At 42.0% G+C, this 17996-nt stretch overlaps 1 protein-coding gene across 1 annotated transcript in view; it reads left to right on the top strand.

The window, feature by feature from the left end:
- The window catches only part of ZFP64 (ZFP64 zinc finger protein), a 67251-nt gene that overhangs the window by 15925 nt on the left and 33330 nt on the right, over positions 1–17996 (top strand). Inside the window, 3 exon segments of the mRNA XM_032461389.1 lie at positions 1518–1679; positions 2710–2772; positions 5724–5975. Coding sequence (XP_032317280.1) covers positions 1518–1679; positions 2710–2772; positions 5724–5975 — 477 coding nt within the window.

Here is a 17996-nt window from a genome sequence, read left to right as displayed (position 1 = left end):
ATGGAACTTGTCAGAATCTTTTGGCCAGCTTTAAACAGAAGCTACTTAACTTCCCCCTTCATGTTTCAATTGAGAAAAATGGAAACCATGAGTTTGCTCAAATACCAAATGCTGATAGAACCCAGGTGTTCATTGACACACACTGGAGTGATGTCATTGCCAAAGGTACCCAAGAGGTACAGGTCAGGAAGTTGGATTTCCTGTCAATGTTCAGTGGAGTCTAAAAGAATTCATTCAATCAATACAACATTTCTAAGGAATATCAGTATGTGTATAAAATACCCAAAGAGTATGAAAGCATTTTATTATAATGTGTCAAAGCGGTGGCTTTTTAAAAGTTGCTGTATGTAAAATAATGCTGCATCTAGCAGTCTATAACATCTTAGATTCAAAGAAAGATGAAGTTTGTTTTAAGAGAAAATATGACTAGCACCTGTGGAATGAGTTTTACCGCTTCAGGCAAAGCCAGAATAGAGAGGGACGCCAGGCACGTGGTGATTTAGGTAAGTATGCTATGTGAATACAGTGGCAGAAATGGTGAAGGTGGTACCTCAGTGACTGACGTTTGGGAAACAGAATGTGACAGTGGCTCTCAGAGTCATCATTAGGGTGTCTCGGCCGGACAAGTTCACCCAATGAACAGTCCCCATGGTTACATTTACTTCTATTTGAACCCAAGTCTCCATGTGACGATTACATGTAATAAAGGAAGAAAGAAAATACATATTCCCAAGCCCCAGACCGTAAGTTTAATTAACAAAATAGTAAAAAAACTATTTTATAAGTAGGAAAAAAAAGAAATGTGAGACTGCGTATTTCACCTGTTATAATGACAAAGTTAAAGACAAAGGTGATAAACATGTTTGATCTCCTTTTCATTCTTTTTTCCTCAAACTTTCAGTGAGAGGACAAGAATTTTTTTATTAAATGAGTACTTGTGTTTAGAGTGTATTTGTAGTTTTGCCTGAAATTCCTTCAGGCAGCTCCTTTCCAGTGTCTGTTAGGATTTTGTGATAAAGCTTATGAAAGTGCCTAATGCTTTTGGCTGAAGTGAACAGAAAACCTCCCTGGTGTAAATGATAGGAACATTTCTTATTTGTTTAATAAGTCTCGTTTTGAATTATTTTTAGGGCTGTGGCTCAACATCTGATTTTCTTGCTCTCTCTTTATGGTTACAGAATGGCTGCCACAGAACCAGATGCACATCCTTATTCCAGTACGTCCAAAGTTAGAAAGTAGGGCAATCAGGGCAGCAAGAATGAGCTTTCCTCGGCTGCCTCTCTTTCTGCCCCTACCTTTTTTTTTTTAAATCAGGGAGAAAATCTTTTCTGGAACCCCACCCCAACATATTCTCTAGTGTCTCATTGGTTAGGATGGGTTCACATGATCACTTCCTAAGCAGCAAAGGAGGCTGGGAAAGAAATCTAAGATGTTTATTTCTCTACAAAGGAAGGTAGGCAAAGGGAAGAGCTATTGGTATTCATACTATGAAAATTAATAATCATCCTCTCTTTTAGTTTCAGCTCCAGAATTTGTTTTTGAACATGGCTATCAAACGTATCTGCCCACAGAAAGCAATGAAAACCAGACAGCCACTGTCATCTCTCTCCCTGCCAAGTCACGTGCCAAAAAGCCCACGGTCCCACCTGCTCAGAAGAGGCTTAACTGTTGCTATCCAGGTAAAGGCAGCATCATGTCCCACCCACGTAGAGAATGTGACATCTAACAGGTCCAGGGCTCGAACTCGTGAACTCCTGACAATGGGACATGGAAGCTCCAGGCTGCCTGGTGTAAACGTCAACCCCACAGCTCTTCCATCATCACACATGACCCGTCTCTCACTGTCTCTGGTCACCATGCACATGGGCTCTTATTTAGACTTTTATAGCTGTGGGACTTTGAATGGGACTAGTGAGCATTTCAGATTACTGTGAGTTTTTCTTTCTGTGCAATAGCTTAGGAAGAAACCAGAAAAATTGTTCTTTCCTTACTTTTAAATAAAAAACTTTGAGACTTAGGGAAAAGTTGCAAAAATAGTACAGAAAATTTCTGTATACCTTTCATCTGGATTTCCCAAATGTTAGCATATTACACTTGTTTTGTTGTTCTTTCTATATATATACGTGTATTTTTCCCCCGAAGTTGCAGACATGATGTCCCTTTACCCCTAAGTATCTCAATGTGTCTTTCCAGAAGCAGAGAAATTTTTTTATATAACCACAGTACAATCATCAAAATCAGGAAATTAACATTTACACATAACATTATCAAACTGCTGACCTTATTAAGATTTTACCAATGGTTTCACAGATATCCTCTGTATCAAAAGAAAAACATTTTCCCCCCGATCCAGGCTCCAGTTCATGATCACAAGTTGCATTTAGTTTTCATATGTCTTTAGCTTCCTTTAATCCTAAGCTTTTGTCTTCCATGACCTTGACAGTTTTTCAAAGTACAGGCCAGTTATTTGATAAAATGTTCGTCCCTTTGGGTTTGTCTGATGTTTCCTCATGATTGGACGTAGGTGGGAAGCACAGAAGTGAGGTTGTGTGCTTCTTGGTGCGTGGTTTCAGGAGGCACACTGATGCTCTTGGTCCTGTTACCGTGGGGTTGGCTCTCATCACTTGGTTAAGGAAGTTTCTGCCAGGTTTCTCTATTCTAAGGTGACTGTGTTTCCCTCGGTTGACAATCTTTCCTCGCCTTTTGAAGGTTGCCAATTCAAGACTGCCTACGGCATGAAGGACATGGAACGTCATTTAAAAATTCACACGGGTGAGTCTCACAGATCCGTCCTCTGAGCTAGGAGCTGTGGGTCCCGACAAGTCAGACACGTGATACGACCCAGAACCTTCCTGGTCATCACGGGGATACAAATAGAAGTTAAATAAAAATGAGATGCTGCTTCCACACATGATTTTGGCAGAAAATGTTTAGAGCAAGAAAATCCAGTACTAGGACAGTTATAAGCAAACAGGAGAGGAACTGAGAGCGGTGACAACCGTTTTGAAAATTATTCTTCCAGAATTAATTGAAATTAAATGCACATCTTCTCATTTTGAGGAGCTGATCCTATAAGAGTGTGTGGGTGTGTGGTAACTGGTAAAAAGAGGAAAATGGGGGGAGAATAGTAGGTTTTCATATATTTCATTTCTTTACCCTATATCATTGGATATGATGAGTGTGTGTTATTTTTGCATTCAGAAGGGGGAATTTAATAAAGAGTTATTTTTTAAAGAGAGAAAAAAGATTGATGCCTGGAAAAAGAACACTGTGATTACTTCTGATGATTTTAGTTTTCTTCATTATGTTATTTTTACGTCTCCTAGACTTTTTGCATGGAGGAGGAATAGCTTTTAGACTATTTTAAACAAAGTATTAGATGCTCATAATTCAAATGATACAGACATGTGTAAATTCAAAGAGTACCAGTGTGGATCAGGGAGGGACACACTGAAATTCGGCGTGGGCATCACCCATTGCCAAGGTGTTGCTATTTAGCCTCAGCCTTTGGAAGATGATCTATCCGGCAGTGGTCTCCATAGTCCTTGGCCGTGGCCAATGATTGCCTTGTTGCACTGGGGTCTCCATCATATCTGATCAGCCTCACAGCATCTGTCATTTGGATTCCTTCTAATTATCAGAATCTGACGTTACTACGTTTCAGGTATTGGTAAGCATTCTCAGTGCAACAAGCAATGAGTCTCTCCTGGTGGGCTCCCTCTGTTGGAGCTCCATCAGTCACACATACCACATTCATCATTGCCAGAGTAAAGTGCTATCATTATTCATGATGACTGGGGAAGCATTATGAAAATGTAGGACAGCAACCTGAAGTCCATGGCGGCACATCTTCAGGAAGCATCTTCTGCTCACGGTTAGCCAGGCTTGGGTTTGTCGGACAGATTCTGTATGACTGCAGCATCTCCGTCAGCATCTTCAAGTCAGAGGGTTGACAAGGTGTCCTCACCTTAGCTACTTTCAGAGAGGAGGGCGTGGCCAGGAGCAACAGGGCTCTTTACCAGCAGAACTGGCCAAAAACCATCCAGCTCCACCACCATCCAGCATCCACTCAGTGTCGCAAAGACACAGGCTGGCAACCACAGAAGCTGTTTAGCAACTGACAATAATGAGAAAGTATTGTTCCTGGACTTTTAAATTTGACTATGAACATTTTTAATAATAAGAGTATGATCTTTAATACACTTAGAGATGCTTTCTTAAATCCCAGGTGTTTACTCTATGATGATTGTCATCAGCTTTGGCTGCAGTTGATTTTAGCTCTTGGCTGTTTAGGATTTGGCCAAAATACATGTTTAATATATAAGGTAAAAAGTGAAAATTCTGACTTACCACCCACCTCATCATCTGACACATGCCCAAAAGTCACCAAGTCTTAATAGTCCAGTGTGTGTCATTAAATTTTGGCTTACCTCTACCGGGCCTACACACAGACACACACAATTTGCTTTTTCCATCTTTTATTAAGTTAATAATTATGCACCTATCACTGCAATCTGCTGTTTCTCATTTAATGTTGGACATCTTTCCACATCAGCATATATGTATCTATGTCATTCTTTTCCATGGCCAAGTAGGAAATTGGTTTAGTAATACACGGTACATCCATGCAGTGAAATACTTCATTTAAAAAAAGAAAATCACGTTGTAGAAACTTAATGATGTGAAAATGAAATTATTGTAAGTACCAGAAAGCAGTCAGTGGGGAGGCAGTGTTGGAATTGGCTAAGAAAATAAGAGTTTGGGTACTAATCCCACTTGTTGAGAGGATTAAGTAAAATCACTCAGAGGCACAGTGCTTTTCAAAAAATAAGTATTTCAGGTGACTTTGGCCAAGAATATTTTTGTTCCCCAAAATATACACACACACGTACAGAAATAATTGGAAAAGTAAGCAGTAGTTCATGGGTAGCAAGTTGACTTGTGTGTTAGTGAGGACACATTAAGCTGCTGTTACAAAGCCCAGACACCAGCTCATACAAGGTAGGGGTTTATGTCTGTCGCACTGTCCAGAGGTCAGCAAGTGGTCTGAGCAGGTAGGCAGTTCTGTCCTAGGAGATCATCCAGGGACTTAAGTTCCTTCTGTGTCATTAGAGTATATTTGGTTACGTTATCCACCGTCTGCTGGTGTGCTGCCCTCACCTGCCTGTTGACCCCTGTGTCTTGGTAACAGCTGGCAAGTCAGATGGAAAGAGAAAAAGTAAGAGGCAAGCAATTTCCTTTTATGAAGGACACATTTACCTTCTCTACCATTTTGACTAATGAGGACTTGGTCTCAGAGTCACACCTAGCTGCAAGGGAGGCTGGAAAATGTCGTCTTTAGCTGGTCAGCCATGAGTTCTCCTAAAACTAGAGATTCTGAGTTTTAGGGTATGTCTTTTATGAAAAAGAAAGAAGAACCAATGGATGTACAAGACAGTGTTTCTTATTTTACTTAGCTGTACTTTAAACATTTGAGTTGCCATCTATTTTTAAATAATAAAGAATTCGTATTCAATGTAGGAAAAATTAGAAAATACAAATAAGCAAAACAGAAGAGATCCCCCCTCTCCCAAGATGTTCTCTCTTTGCCAATCATCTATCTAGTGTGGAGGGGGTGTCTAAATATTCTTTGGTGACTGTTTTACTCTTTTTATAAGGCAGCGGGAAATAAGCCTTTTTCCTTTTTCACCTTGTTTCCTGATGCCATCTGTGCGTGTGTGAAGGAGACAAACCCCACAAGTGTGAAGTCTGTGGCAAGTGCTTCAGCCGGAAGGACAAGCTGAAGACCCACATGCGGTGCCACACAGGCGTGAAGCCCTACAAGTGCAAGACGTGTGACTATGCTGCCGCCGACAGCAGCAGCCTCAACAAGCACCTGCGGATACACTCGGACGAGCGGCCGTTCAAGTGCCAGATCTGCCCCTACGCCAGCCGCAACTCCAGCCAGCTCACCGTCCACCTCCGATCCCACACAGGTTAGTCCTTCGTGTGGTCCTCGCGCTACCCTCCCAGTTTCCTATTGCTTCAGTCACAAGACCATAAAGCACTTAGTCGCAACCTGGGTAAAGGAATCGGGGATGTTTGGTCACCCCATGGTTTGCAGTTTTGCTTTTTGTCTGCTCTGAAGTGCCTTTCTCAGTAAAATAGGGGAAAACATCAAGGTTATAACTTTATGTATATCTTTATGCAGCTTTATAACTTATTCACTAGTAAAGTATTTAAATGAGGAGGTGCACTAAATAAAAGAGATACAAACAATGCATTTTTAATAAATTGTATAATGTATGGTTAGGCAGTTCAGTCGTTTTTTTAAAGTATATTCTCATCGGTTCAGCATGAGACAGCTTGACAGAAAAACTCAGCAGAGTATATAAGTTAACAAATTATGTACGTTTTCCTTTTAGCAAGTGTATCAGTTAGCTTTTGATACAATGATGCTGTGTAACAACTACCGCAAAACCTCAGTGTCGTATTATAAAAGCATTTATTGCTCACATACTTCAGGTCAACGAGGGTTGGATTGACTTTCCATTGATCTTGGCTGGGCTTAATCATATGTGTGGCAAAGGCTGGGTGTCCACTGGCTGACCTTGGCCAGGGATCTGCTGGCTGTGGGTTAGCTCGCCGTCCCCTTGCCTTGGCTGGGGCAGTCTGGCTCTGCTCCACATGTCTCATCACCTCCCACTGGGAATCCATGAGCTATTCCGGCTCTTCTCATGACAGTGACAGACCTCTGCACAGCAAACAAACAAGCATGCCCCAATGTGTAAGCTTATTTCAAGCCTCTGCTTGCGTCCCATTGGCTAAAGCAAGTTATATGGTTGGGCCTGGTGTCAAGGGATGGGGCTGAGCTCGCCCACATGGAGAGTCATCACAGGGTCACTTGACAAAGGCCATTTTTGCAAGCAACCTCAGCTCACCCCACCATCAACCACATCTCTCTGACATGCAGAGACATTCATGCCCTCCCAGGACCCCTCCAAGTCACACCCAAGCATAGGCTCAGGCTTAAAGACCAAGACCTCGTCTTCTCCATCAGGTAGGCGTATAGCTTCTCCTGACGTAGAGCCCTTTGAAGTAAAAAGGCACGTTGTCTGTCCGCACACTCCCAGTGTGCAGTGGTGAGACAGAGCTGGGATAATAATCCTGCTGTTCCAACAGGGAGGAACAGGAGGCAGCTGGTAGTCACTGGTGCACAGATTTCTGAAACCCCTCTGGGCAAATATTTCTAGCTCCCTGACTCTGGGGACCGGGACTGTTTCTTCATTAGGCCTTGGCTGAGTCTCCGGGGTTTTGACTGTCCCCTGGAGCATCCTTTCATCACCTTCCTAAACCACTTCTGAAAAGGAGTGGAAAATGTACCTCTGAGAGACTTTCTCAGTCTGCTACCTGCCTACCGAAAGTTGGGATCTTTAATTTTATTTTAGTCTAAGCTGGTGACAGCTTCACTGGTGGAGCTATCTTTAAAACTGTGTGAGTTTCCTGTGTATCTGTGTGCCAGAAGCCACACCCATAATTATTTTGGAGACTTGTCTTTTCTTTAAACCCCACTATAGGCACTTTTGGCATTTAGCCTTTTGTAGGTTGAATCTTATGAGACTTTTAGGACTCCTTGTCTAGCTGCAAGAACTTCCTTGGCACCAACTTTATTCTTTTGGCGATTTTAACAAAGAACCTCACTTTTGCGAGCCTCATTGCCCATCTGTTCTTCCCTCTGAGATCGGTTCCTTGGATGTGATCTTTGTCCCCAGGCTTTTGTCTTACTTGAAAATCTTTTGCTGGTTGGAGATGAGAAACTTCATCTAACCCAGCACATCTTTGATCTCCCATATTCCCTCTAAATTCCATTTTGAAAATGGCTGGTTCTTTTTTGAGTTTCTCTCCTTCTTAGGGTACCTTATCATAGGTGGCTTGGAAGACAGTTTCACTCTTCTGCCTAGAATTCATTTCTTTGCTCAAGTCCAAAATTCAGTGGGCATATTTTCTATCTTCTCAGTTACCACAGGTGACAGTTTTACCAAATGTTTGCCATTAAATAATGTGCACTGCCACTTTTCCAGCCTCTGCCTGCCACCAATCCCAAAGCCAACGCTGCATCTTTTAGTTTTCTGTTATGGCAGCCCTCTGTTTCTAGATGGAATATCTGTATCAGTTACCTGTTGTCACAGTAATGCAGTGTAACAAAAAACCCCCAAAATCCTCAGTGGATGCAGCAACATGCCTTCTCTGTTCACACCTGGGGATCAGCTGGGTGACACCTGGGCAGAACTGATGATCTTCACTGGGCTCACTTACAAACCCGAGAATCTGTGGGCTGTGGGCTGGCCAGCCACTGGACTTGGCGGCAGTAATCCAGGTCTGTTCCACATCTGTCATCTGCCTCCTGGGATCGGAGGGCCAGGACAGGCTTGACCTTCTCATGGCGGTGCGTGACACAGGGCCAGCGAGCAAACCCCAATTCGCAAGCCCATTTCGAGCCATTGCTTGTAGCAAGTCTAGTTAACATACCATCGGCGAAATCCAATGACACGATCGAGTCTGTTTTCGGGGGTCATGGCAGGTCATCCTGCCCCTGTCAAGAGAGCATGTATAATTACATACGTGGCAGAGGCCATGGCTACAGGGAGGGATCAGAGGTGGGGAGGTTTGGGGACATTAATCTCCTATAGCAGGTTAAGACATTGGCATAACTGATACCCGTCTGACTTTCTTGAGAAATCTCCCCAGCCTAAGTTAGAGGCACTGAAGGATTTATTAGGGAAGTGATTCAGAATCATTTTGATTTATGAGGATAAACTTACCATTTATAGTAGCACCTTTAAGTTGATCTAGAAAGGCTGTTTTCTCTAAAAATGTAAGTGTGTGCCATTTATGACGTGTCTCCATGGAATGTTCATTTCCCTCTTATAAATCTGTGGCACTTATAAAATTTCACAAATTGTGAAATTAATAGGATTTTGTTTTTACCCTTCCATCGCTTTGTTCAACTGCATTGTCTTACTAGCAACTTAAACTTAAGAAAGATCTGTCAGCTTAAATATGCCAGTTGCTTGCTCATTGAGCAACATGAAGTCCCCACCAGGTACCAGACACTGTGGGGATCAGGCGGTGGGCAGGGACGAGCATGGTCATTAGCTTTGGAGAGCTTACGGTCTAGTGGGAGTGCTGCTGACCAGTCTGCCTCATTGAAGACACAAATCCGTGGTTAAAAGGAAGAAGCAGAAGAAGATGAGGAGGAGGCTGATGACGAGATGTAAGCCCTTTGCTTTCATGTCAGAGAGCAACTCAGCTGCAAGATTTGGTCATCTGGTTGTTCTGCGTTTGACCTCTGCTGGTTGCTTTGAAAAAGAAAAACAAAAGACAAACAGATCACCAACTTGGGCAGTGATGGAACTGGAAGACCTAGTAGAACATTCTGGAGCAGAGACTCTTCCTCTGAGTCCACAGGCACCTCCACCCAGGGATCCATGAGTAGAATTTAGGAGGTTCGTAAACTTGGACGAGGAAAAAAATTACATCTTCATTTTCACTAACCTTCCTGAAATGTGATGTGTCCTTCAATTATGAAAATAGGCGTCCCATCTGATAACAGGGCATGTGAACTTGTCGCCAGTAGAAGTTGCAGCACTCTTTACAGCAAGTGATACATCAGAATATCGTTTACTCTCTCCTCTATTTAGAAATTATCGCAGTCACTCGACCCGCCGCTGGTGCTTGTTACTTAATGCATTAAAAAGCACACACATTGCCATATCACAATTTTTTTCTTTTAATTTTTAAAGTAATTTTCAATACAATTAGTTGCATTTGTATGCCTGTTGATTTTTATTTTGGTTTACTTTCTGCATTTAAACATTATCCTGAGAAAGGGTCCATGGATTTCACTAAACTGCCAAAAAGGGGTCCAGTGGCATAAAAAAAGGTTAAGAACAACATTCTAAGGCAGAAGTCAACAAAGAGCCAGATGGTAGACACTTGAGGCTTGGCAGGCCATTCAGTGCCTGTCACGATTGCTCACCTCTGCTGTTGTAGCCTGAACGCAACCATCAACAATACAGAAATGGACGTGGCTGTGTTACAATAAAACTTTATTTACAAAAACAGGCTGTAGCTGGATTTGGCCGACAGTCTATATAGCTTACGGTTCCTTGTTCTAGAGTTTTGTGTGAATGATCTCGGGCATTGAGTCATACAAAGCATCGTTTAGTTTGGGGCTTCTCCATCTCCTAGAAGCTTGTTTAATTTGCTCCCTGCCATCTTTAATTGCATTTATTAAACAGCTCATTGTGATATTATAGGGCTTATACCAAAAGGCCGGGAACACCATCCCACTCTTTTGAGCGTATGGCCTAAGAAAGCAAACATCGCTCGTAGGTACAGGTGCTCACCTAGCATCTGAGAATAACCAGCTTTGGAATCAGCCTCGGTTCGAATCCAAGCTCTGGCGTGTCCTCCTGGGTGGCCGTGAACCAGTCATGTAGCCCTTCTAGACCTCAGTCTCCTCCTTTGTACAATAGTGTTGAGAATAATATTGATAACAGTACCCACCTCATGGGACGGTCAGGATCATCAGATGAGACCATTCCTGTGGAGTGCTCAGCAGGGCGCCTGCCATCCCAGAAGAGACGGAAGAATCTTAGCGGCTGTTGTTTTTGCTTGCTTAAACACTGTTGCCACAGGCGGGGTCACCAATTTGCTTGAATTATCAGTGCCGTAGACGATTTGGACTTGGCATTCACTGAGGAAAATAAATTTGGAATATCATGTCCTTTCAGATGTTTGCAATTTCGCTTTTTCTGTTCATCTTTCACCAAACATGAATTTAAAAAAAAAAAAAGGAAAGAAATCAAGCAGCTGGATTTTGTAACTTCACAAGTAAAGAACACAGCTGGCAATGTGGGATAAATAAATTGTGCGCAATAAACACGTCTTTATTAATAAAAATCTGCATGAAGTATAAGCTGGGCGTTTCAATCACTGTTAAAAAGAACACGCTGACGAGTGAGCCGGGAGCTGACTGACTTGAAAAATGTGCCCTTGAATCTGTTACAACATGTAACTCAATCAAAATCAACGGATTATGCAAAAAATATACAACTGAACGGTTCACTAGCAGAGTGGGCACGTTAACTGTAGGAACAATAGCTTGACTGTTTTGCAGAATATGCTAGGTGTATATTCGCAGATCTTATTTTATGGGGGACAGTTATTAAATAGCTTGATTTTCAGTCTCCGTCTTTCTCCTGGGAGACATCATTGTGGTCGTGCACCCAAGCCTGTGGTGGTGGTTTAGGTTTGGGAAAAGGAGAGAAGCCCCCCCACCCCACCCCTCTTTTTTTTTTCTCCCAGGGGCTGCTAGGAGCTGCAGTTAGAAGGTCTGCGCCCGCCTGCCTTGGTATAAAGCGATTTTCTGGTGTGTGCTTCGGGGGGATCCGCTGTGGTTGTTGCCTGCCTGTTCTTATCGAAACTCACCTTGTGTTGACAGGGGACGCCCCCTTCCAGTGCTGGCTCTGTAGCGCCAAGTTCAAAATCAGCTCGGACTTGAAAAGGCACATGCGCGTGCACTCGGGGGAGAAGCCTTTCAAGTGCGAGTTCTGCAACGTCCGCTGCACCATGAAGGGGAACCTCAAGTCGCACATCCGCATCAAGCACAGCGGCAACAGCTTCAAGTGTCCGCACTGCGACTTCCTGGGGGACAGCAAGGCCGCCCTGCGCAAGCACAGCCGCGCGCACCAGTCCGAGCACCCGGAGAAGTGCTCCGAGTGCAGCTACTCCTGCTCCAGCAAGGCCGCCCTGCGCATCCACGAGCGCATCCACTGCGCAGACCGCCCCTTCAAGTGCACTTACTGCAGCTTCGATACCAAGCAGCCCAGCAACCTGAGCAAGCACGTGAAGAAGTTCCACGGGGACGTGGTCAGGACCGAGGCCCTGGAGAGGAAGGACGCGGGCCGGCAGAGCAGCCGGCAGGTGGCCAGGCTGGACGCCAAGAAGACTTTCCACTGTGACAGGTGCGATGCCTCGTTCATGCGCGAGGACTCGCTCCGCAGCCACAAGCGGCAGCACAGTGAGTACAGCGAGAATAAGAACTCGGACGTGACCGTCCTGCAGTTCCAGATCGACCCCGGCAAGCAGCCCGCCGCGCCCCTCACCGTGGGGCACCTCCAGGTGCCCCTCCAGCCCAGCCAAGTGCCCCAGTTCAGCGAGGGCAGGGTCAAAATCATCGTCGGGCACCAAGTGCCCCAGGCAAACACCATCGTCCAGGCTGCGGCCGCCGCCGTGAACATCGTGCAACCGGCGCTGGTGGCCCAGAACCCAGAGGAACTGCAGGGGAACAGCCGGCTGCAGATCTTACGCCAGGTCAATCTGATCGCCCCGCCTCCGTCCTCGGGGTGTCCGAGCGAGGCGGCCGCGACGATGCCCCAGCCGGCTGTCCTGCTGACCACTCACGACCAGACAGACGGAGCCACTGTGCACCAGACTCTCATCCCCACGGCCCCGGGCGGCCCCCAGGAAGGCTCCGGCAACCAGACTTTCATCACCAGTTCGGGCATCACGTGCACTGACTTTGAAGGCCTGAACGCGCTGATTCAGGAGGGCACCGCTGAGGTGACCGTGGTCAGCGACGGAGGCCAGAGCATCGCCGTGCCCACCACGGCTCCGCCCATATTCTCCACCTCCCAGCAAGAGCTACCCAAGCAGACTTACTCCATCATCCAGGGAGGCACCCACCCAGCTTTGCTCTGTCCAGCAGATTCCATACCAGACTAGTGCCCATAAAACAAAAGAAAGGGGGAAGAAGAGGATGACCCCAAAAAAGTCAGAAATAGAATTCTGTAAGAGGTTTGCCCTCAACGTTTTTAAAGATCGTTGTGAAAACACCCCACCTCCGTAATAAATTGTAATTTTATACTGCTTACTATAATTTTTTAACACTGTGGTAATTTCTAGACCACTTCTGAATCGCCGTGTTGCAACTGTTGTAGAACCTTAAACGCTACCAAGATGATTCCAATTATGGGTTGGAATTAAATGAATTGAGTAGTGAATATACTTATTTGCTTCCAGCTTGATTTCCCAACTCTAATAAAGAGTTTTTCCATCTCATTAAATTTGTGTAGTAGATGGTACTTTCCAGCCTCTGAAAATACCCCCCAGTGTTTGGGGTAATAGTGTTTTTAACACATGGATACAAATCTGTTGGCATGAAGGACCATTTTCTACACAATGTTACATGGATATTTGACACACCCCCCCCAAAAAAAAAGGTTAGTGCAAGTGAGAAAAAAAGGAATAGTTTCCTAATAAATTGATACATGGTTAAAATATACTGAATGTTAATGATTCTTTAGAGTAATGGTGTGATTTAGGTTATTGGGATGTGAATTATATAATTAAAGAGAACTTAAAGAAGCAAAGGTTTTTAGTCCTCTCTCATAAACAGTCTTACCTTTTTCACAGTCAAATCAAATATGCATGATACCTAAAGTGACCCAACTGTTTTGATTTTGAAACTTCAGGCTGACAAACCTGACATTTCTGTTTAGATGCAAACAGAATGCAAGTTCCTATTAACCTTTAGGACCGTTTTCTTGGATGCTGTTGTTTTAGATGTTAATATATGTGCAGTCCCAGGGACCAGACAAATGGGATTGGAAAAGTACCTAGTTTCTTTCAAAGCATAGGCTATGTTGCGGTGACGGAAATTAAAATTTTTTTGTTTTGAATTGAAATACCGTGTGATCAGTAGGTGGCGCCAGAGAGTGAGCTAGAATTATTCACACTTATCTAAGGACCTGAACTAGGGCCGTAATCTCTGATTTCCAGCCTCTAGCGTGATCTGCAATTCATGATGGGCTCTTAATAAATACGGAATGAATGAAACATTCTCCCACAGAGCGACAGCAGGGATTGGTGAGGAGGGGAGGTTACTTTGTGACAAAAGCACATTTAAAATGTTGGGAGAATGCTCAGATGCATTTTTGCCAGAGTTGTCACCACTTTTACTTCCCTACACATAAACTTATTAAAATTCTCATGCAGGTAAGCTCACTTGTATATAAAGATACTGGGGTTTTTTGTTTGTTTGTTTTCCTTTTTTCTTTTGGTAATAACAAACTAAGAAAATAGGCAAAATGGTGATGCTGGAAACCTTGAGGGTTGCCTGTTGGAAATAGAAAATCAGCTTCCCTTAAGAAATATATAACAGGGCTCAGGCTGAATTTTGTCACCTTTCTTCCTTTGATCCCTAATGTTTGAACACAATTCTGATCATTTGCACGTCTTCTTTGTCAGGATTTCTTTATTTTCCTATCAGCAATGGTCATAATGCATCATTAACTGTGGTTTGGTAAGAAATCAGAAAAGCTTCAGCTTTTCTTTTTGTTAGTATTTTAGTTATTTCATCAATTTAGAATTATTGCTTGCCACTCTTTAGGAAACTATTTAGCTACTGAATTTTAGCTGGGAAACTTCTATTGTCAGGAACCTTGTGCTCTACATCTCACCCCCCTTCCAAAGTGCCCCTTGTTTCAACATTTAAAGGATTTTTTTTCCTGATTATAAATGTAATGTGTATTCAAGATAGAAAATATGGAAACCATGTTACAAATCTTCCTTGATGTACCAGCGGGTTACATCTGATAAACCCATTGTAAATTGAATATACCGTTAAGTCAAAAATGCATTTCATACACCTAACCTACAAAGCATCATAGCTTAGCCTCGCCTACCTTACACATGCTCAGAACACTTAACATTAGCCTACAGTTGGGCAAAATCATCTCACAGAAAGTCTATTTTATAATACAGCATTCAGTATCTCATGCAGTTTGCTGAATTCTGTACTGAAAGTGAAAAGCGGGTGGATTGTAGGGGTACAGAATGCTTGTAACTGTACCGGTGTTTCACCCTCGTGATCCGTCAGGAGGGAGGGTCAGACCACAGATTGCTAGCCCAGGAAGAGACCAAAATTCACAGTATGGTTCCGTTGGATGTGTATCACTTTTGTACCACTGTAAAGTCAAAAAACCATAAATTGAGCCACCGTAAGTCAGAGACCACCTATCTGTATGTTATTAAGAAAACTTCAGAGTCCTTAATCATTTCACTACCCAGATGTAAAAACTGTGACCATTTTGATGGACTTCCTTCTGAGCTGCTTTTTTCTATGCTTGTGTGTTTTCTACTCCAGTTACAGAACTGGGGTTGAACTGAGCGTACTATTTTTGTATGCTATATTTCTCTTTATATCTTTTTATCTCCACCCAGATGCTGCCCTCCATGTATGCATACAATACACATACACATACATGCATTTTTGGATTTTTTTAACAAACTACAACAGTAAAACTTGTTCCTTGCAATAAACTATATATATATAATTGTACAAAAACTAAGCCAGAAATTTCCAGCCTATCCTCACCCCACCCTAAGTAAGGTCTCCTTGTTCATACCAAGATACATAGACCCAAAAGATAACCTGGAAAAGGTTTTTTCCTATTATTATACTAATTGTATCATACTATGTACATTTCTCTCTACCTTGCTCTTATTATTTCATTTATTAACAGTACCATGTGTCTGCCTAACTTTCTTCAAGTGAAAGCCAGAGTATGACTATACCATGTTTTATTCAACCATCTCTCTATTCATGGATATTTCCATTGTGTTTGTTTTTGTTTGCCATCACAAACTGCCACAGTAAACATCCCACATAATTCCTCCCATTCAGTTGCGCTTTTTTTTTCCCCCTTTCCACAGGTTTGATTCCCAAAGTCAATTTCAGCGAGTTTCCGTAATTTGTACTTGCATAGATTCAGAGGACTTTTTCAGAAGGATTATCTCGTCTGTGGTGTGGGGTCCAACCATCACCAATCCTGGGTGCTGTCCATCTTTTGAAGTTTTGTCAGTGTGATGCGTGAAAATGGTGATCTGCTTTGTGCGTTTCCCAAGCTGGTGTTGGGATTTGCATCTGCGTGACATCTCTGCCTAGAATTGTTGATTTTTTTTTCTGTGAACTTTAAACTCATACTCATTTTTCTCCTTGGGTTCCTGGGCATCTGGGGTACAAACCCCATGTCTGTCACATAGTGCTGAGTTTTCTCCTCTCTTATCTTTTGTCTTTTGACTTTCCTTATGGTGCTGCTTCCATGTAAAAATAACCATCTTTTTATGTAGTCAGATTCTTCTAGTGCTTTATTTGTGGCTCCTGTGTTTTCTAAGAAAGTCCTTCCTTCTCTTGAGGGTTTTTTCTCTAATATTTTCATTGTTATTTTCAGTGTTTGTTTTCAGTTATCACCTTACTGCAGCCGTAATTCATATTTATATATATGTGTGATACAGGAGTTTGGCTGCCCACATATACCATATACTGGTTAAGCAAAATATTATTTCCCTTGGAACTGAAATCTTAATTTCACCTCTAGATGAAGTTCCCAAGTATACTTAAATCTACTTCTGGAGTCCTTCTTTTGTCCCACTGATCTTTATATCTTCTCTGGTTTGCCAACATCACATATTTGATCATATTAGCATTAAGGTAAGCCTTAAGATCTTTTAGACTTGCAAAGCCTTTCTGTAGCTATTCTTTTCCAAAATTTCCCTAGCAATTCTTAGATACTCGTATTTCCAAATCAACTCTCACTTTGTCTAGTACCTCTCTCCCCTCCTCCCAAAAAAGAAAATCTTTTTGGATTTTGGTTAGAATTGCATCAATATAATTACATGAACTTATGAAAAGAATGACTTTTTAAAAAGTGTTCAATCTTCCACCCAAAAACTTTCATTTAAAGCCTGTTATAAACGTCATTCAATAAAATTACATAGTTCCCTTTATATATAGTCTATTCTTATTAAATAAAGCCTGTATTTTCTTGTTATTCTAAATCCTATTATAATTGTAAATAGGATTTTTTTTCATGTTAAAATAATTGTTTGTTGCAAACACAAAGAATAGCTATGATTGGTAATTCTGTCTGTATTGCACTACCTTAGGAAAAAACCTTATTGACAGTATTTATTAGATACCCTTGGTCTCTGATAAATATGACTTATGATGGTTATGATATAGTCACTTCATTCCTAGGTTGTCTTATCTCTTCCCTTGCAGCATTTCTTCTACTTATTTTGTTTTCACGTCCTATCACAATAGTCAAAACCTCCCAGCAATGTTGATAGAGCTGGAATTTCTAGTGCATCTCTAACTTTAACTTGAATGGCTTTAGAATTTCCCAATTTAATATAATATATGTTGTTCTTTTGGGTACAGTTTTTGGGTACTGTATACTTAAGTACTCTACTTCATTTTCATTTTCATATACTCCACTTCAATTTTCACTCAAGAGTTTTTATCAAGGTAGATTTATCAAGGTAGATTGCTGCTTATTGTCAAATATCTCTTCAATACCTTTTGACATAGGTATTTGGGGCTTGTACTTAAATATGTTGACACGTGAATTAGTGTAGGACATAGCCTGGTATTGAATCCCCTCATATTCCTGAAGCAAACTCTTGGTCATGTTGGATTATTCTTCTAATACATTCATTTACTAATATTTCACTTGAAATTTTTACAACTCTGTGTGTTAAGTGCAGTTGAGCACTGGTTTTCTTCTTTGCGCTCTGACTTTGCTTTTTTGTTGTAGGTTGTTGCTCTGAAAATAAAGTGAGGCTCTTTCCTTCTTTTCCAGGGACCAGCAATAGTTCCCTGTTTCAAGAGGTATCTATTTTCTGGGCTGATAGCCTTTTTCATTTTTTCCCATTTTTTCTGTAATTAACAGTCTATTTGGCTTTTATGTCTCAACCCAATGAATTTTGGTATTTTATATTTTGCAAAAGAAAAAATCACTCATTTTGCTGTAAATTTTCAAATCTGTAGACGTGTAATTCCACTTAACTTTTCTCCTAAAATTATTTTAGAATCTTTGGCATTTTTTTTTTTTCTGGTCTAACAACTTTCTTATTACCATTTTCTTTATTTTTTTTTTATTGTTTGTGGG

Source organism: Camelus ferus, chromosome 19 (genome assembly GCF_009834535.1).
Source record: "Camelus ferus isolate YT-003-E chromosome 19, BCGSAC_Cfer_1.0, whole genome shotgun sequence".
Classification (NCBI taxonomy): domain Eukaryota; kingdom Metazoa; phylum Chordata; class Mammalia; order Artiodactyla; family Camelidae; genus Camelus; species Camelus ferus.
The sequence above is the reverse complement of the archived record's forward strand: the minus strand, read 5'-3'. Positions and strand labels throughout refer to the sequence as shown.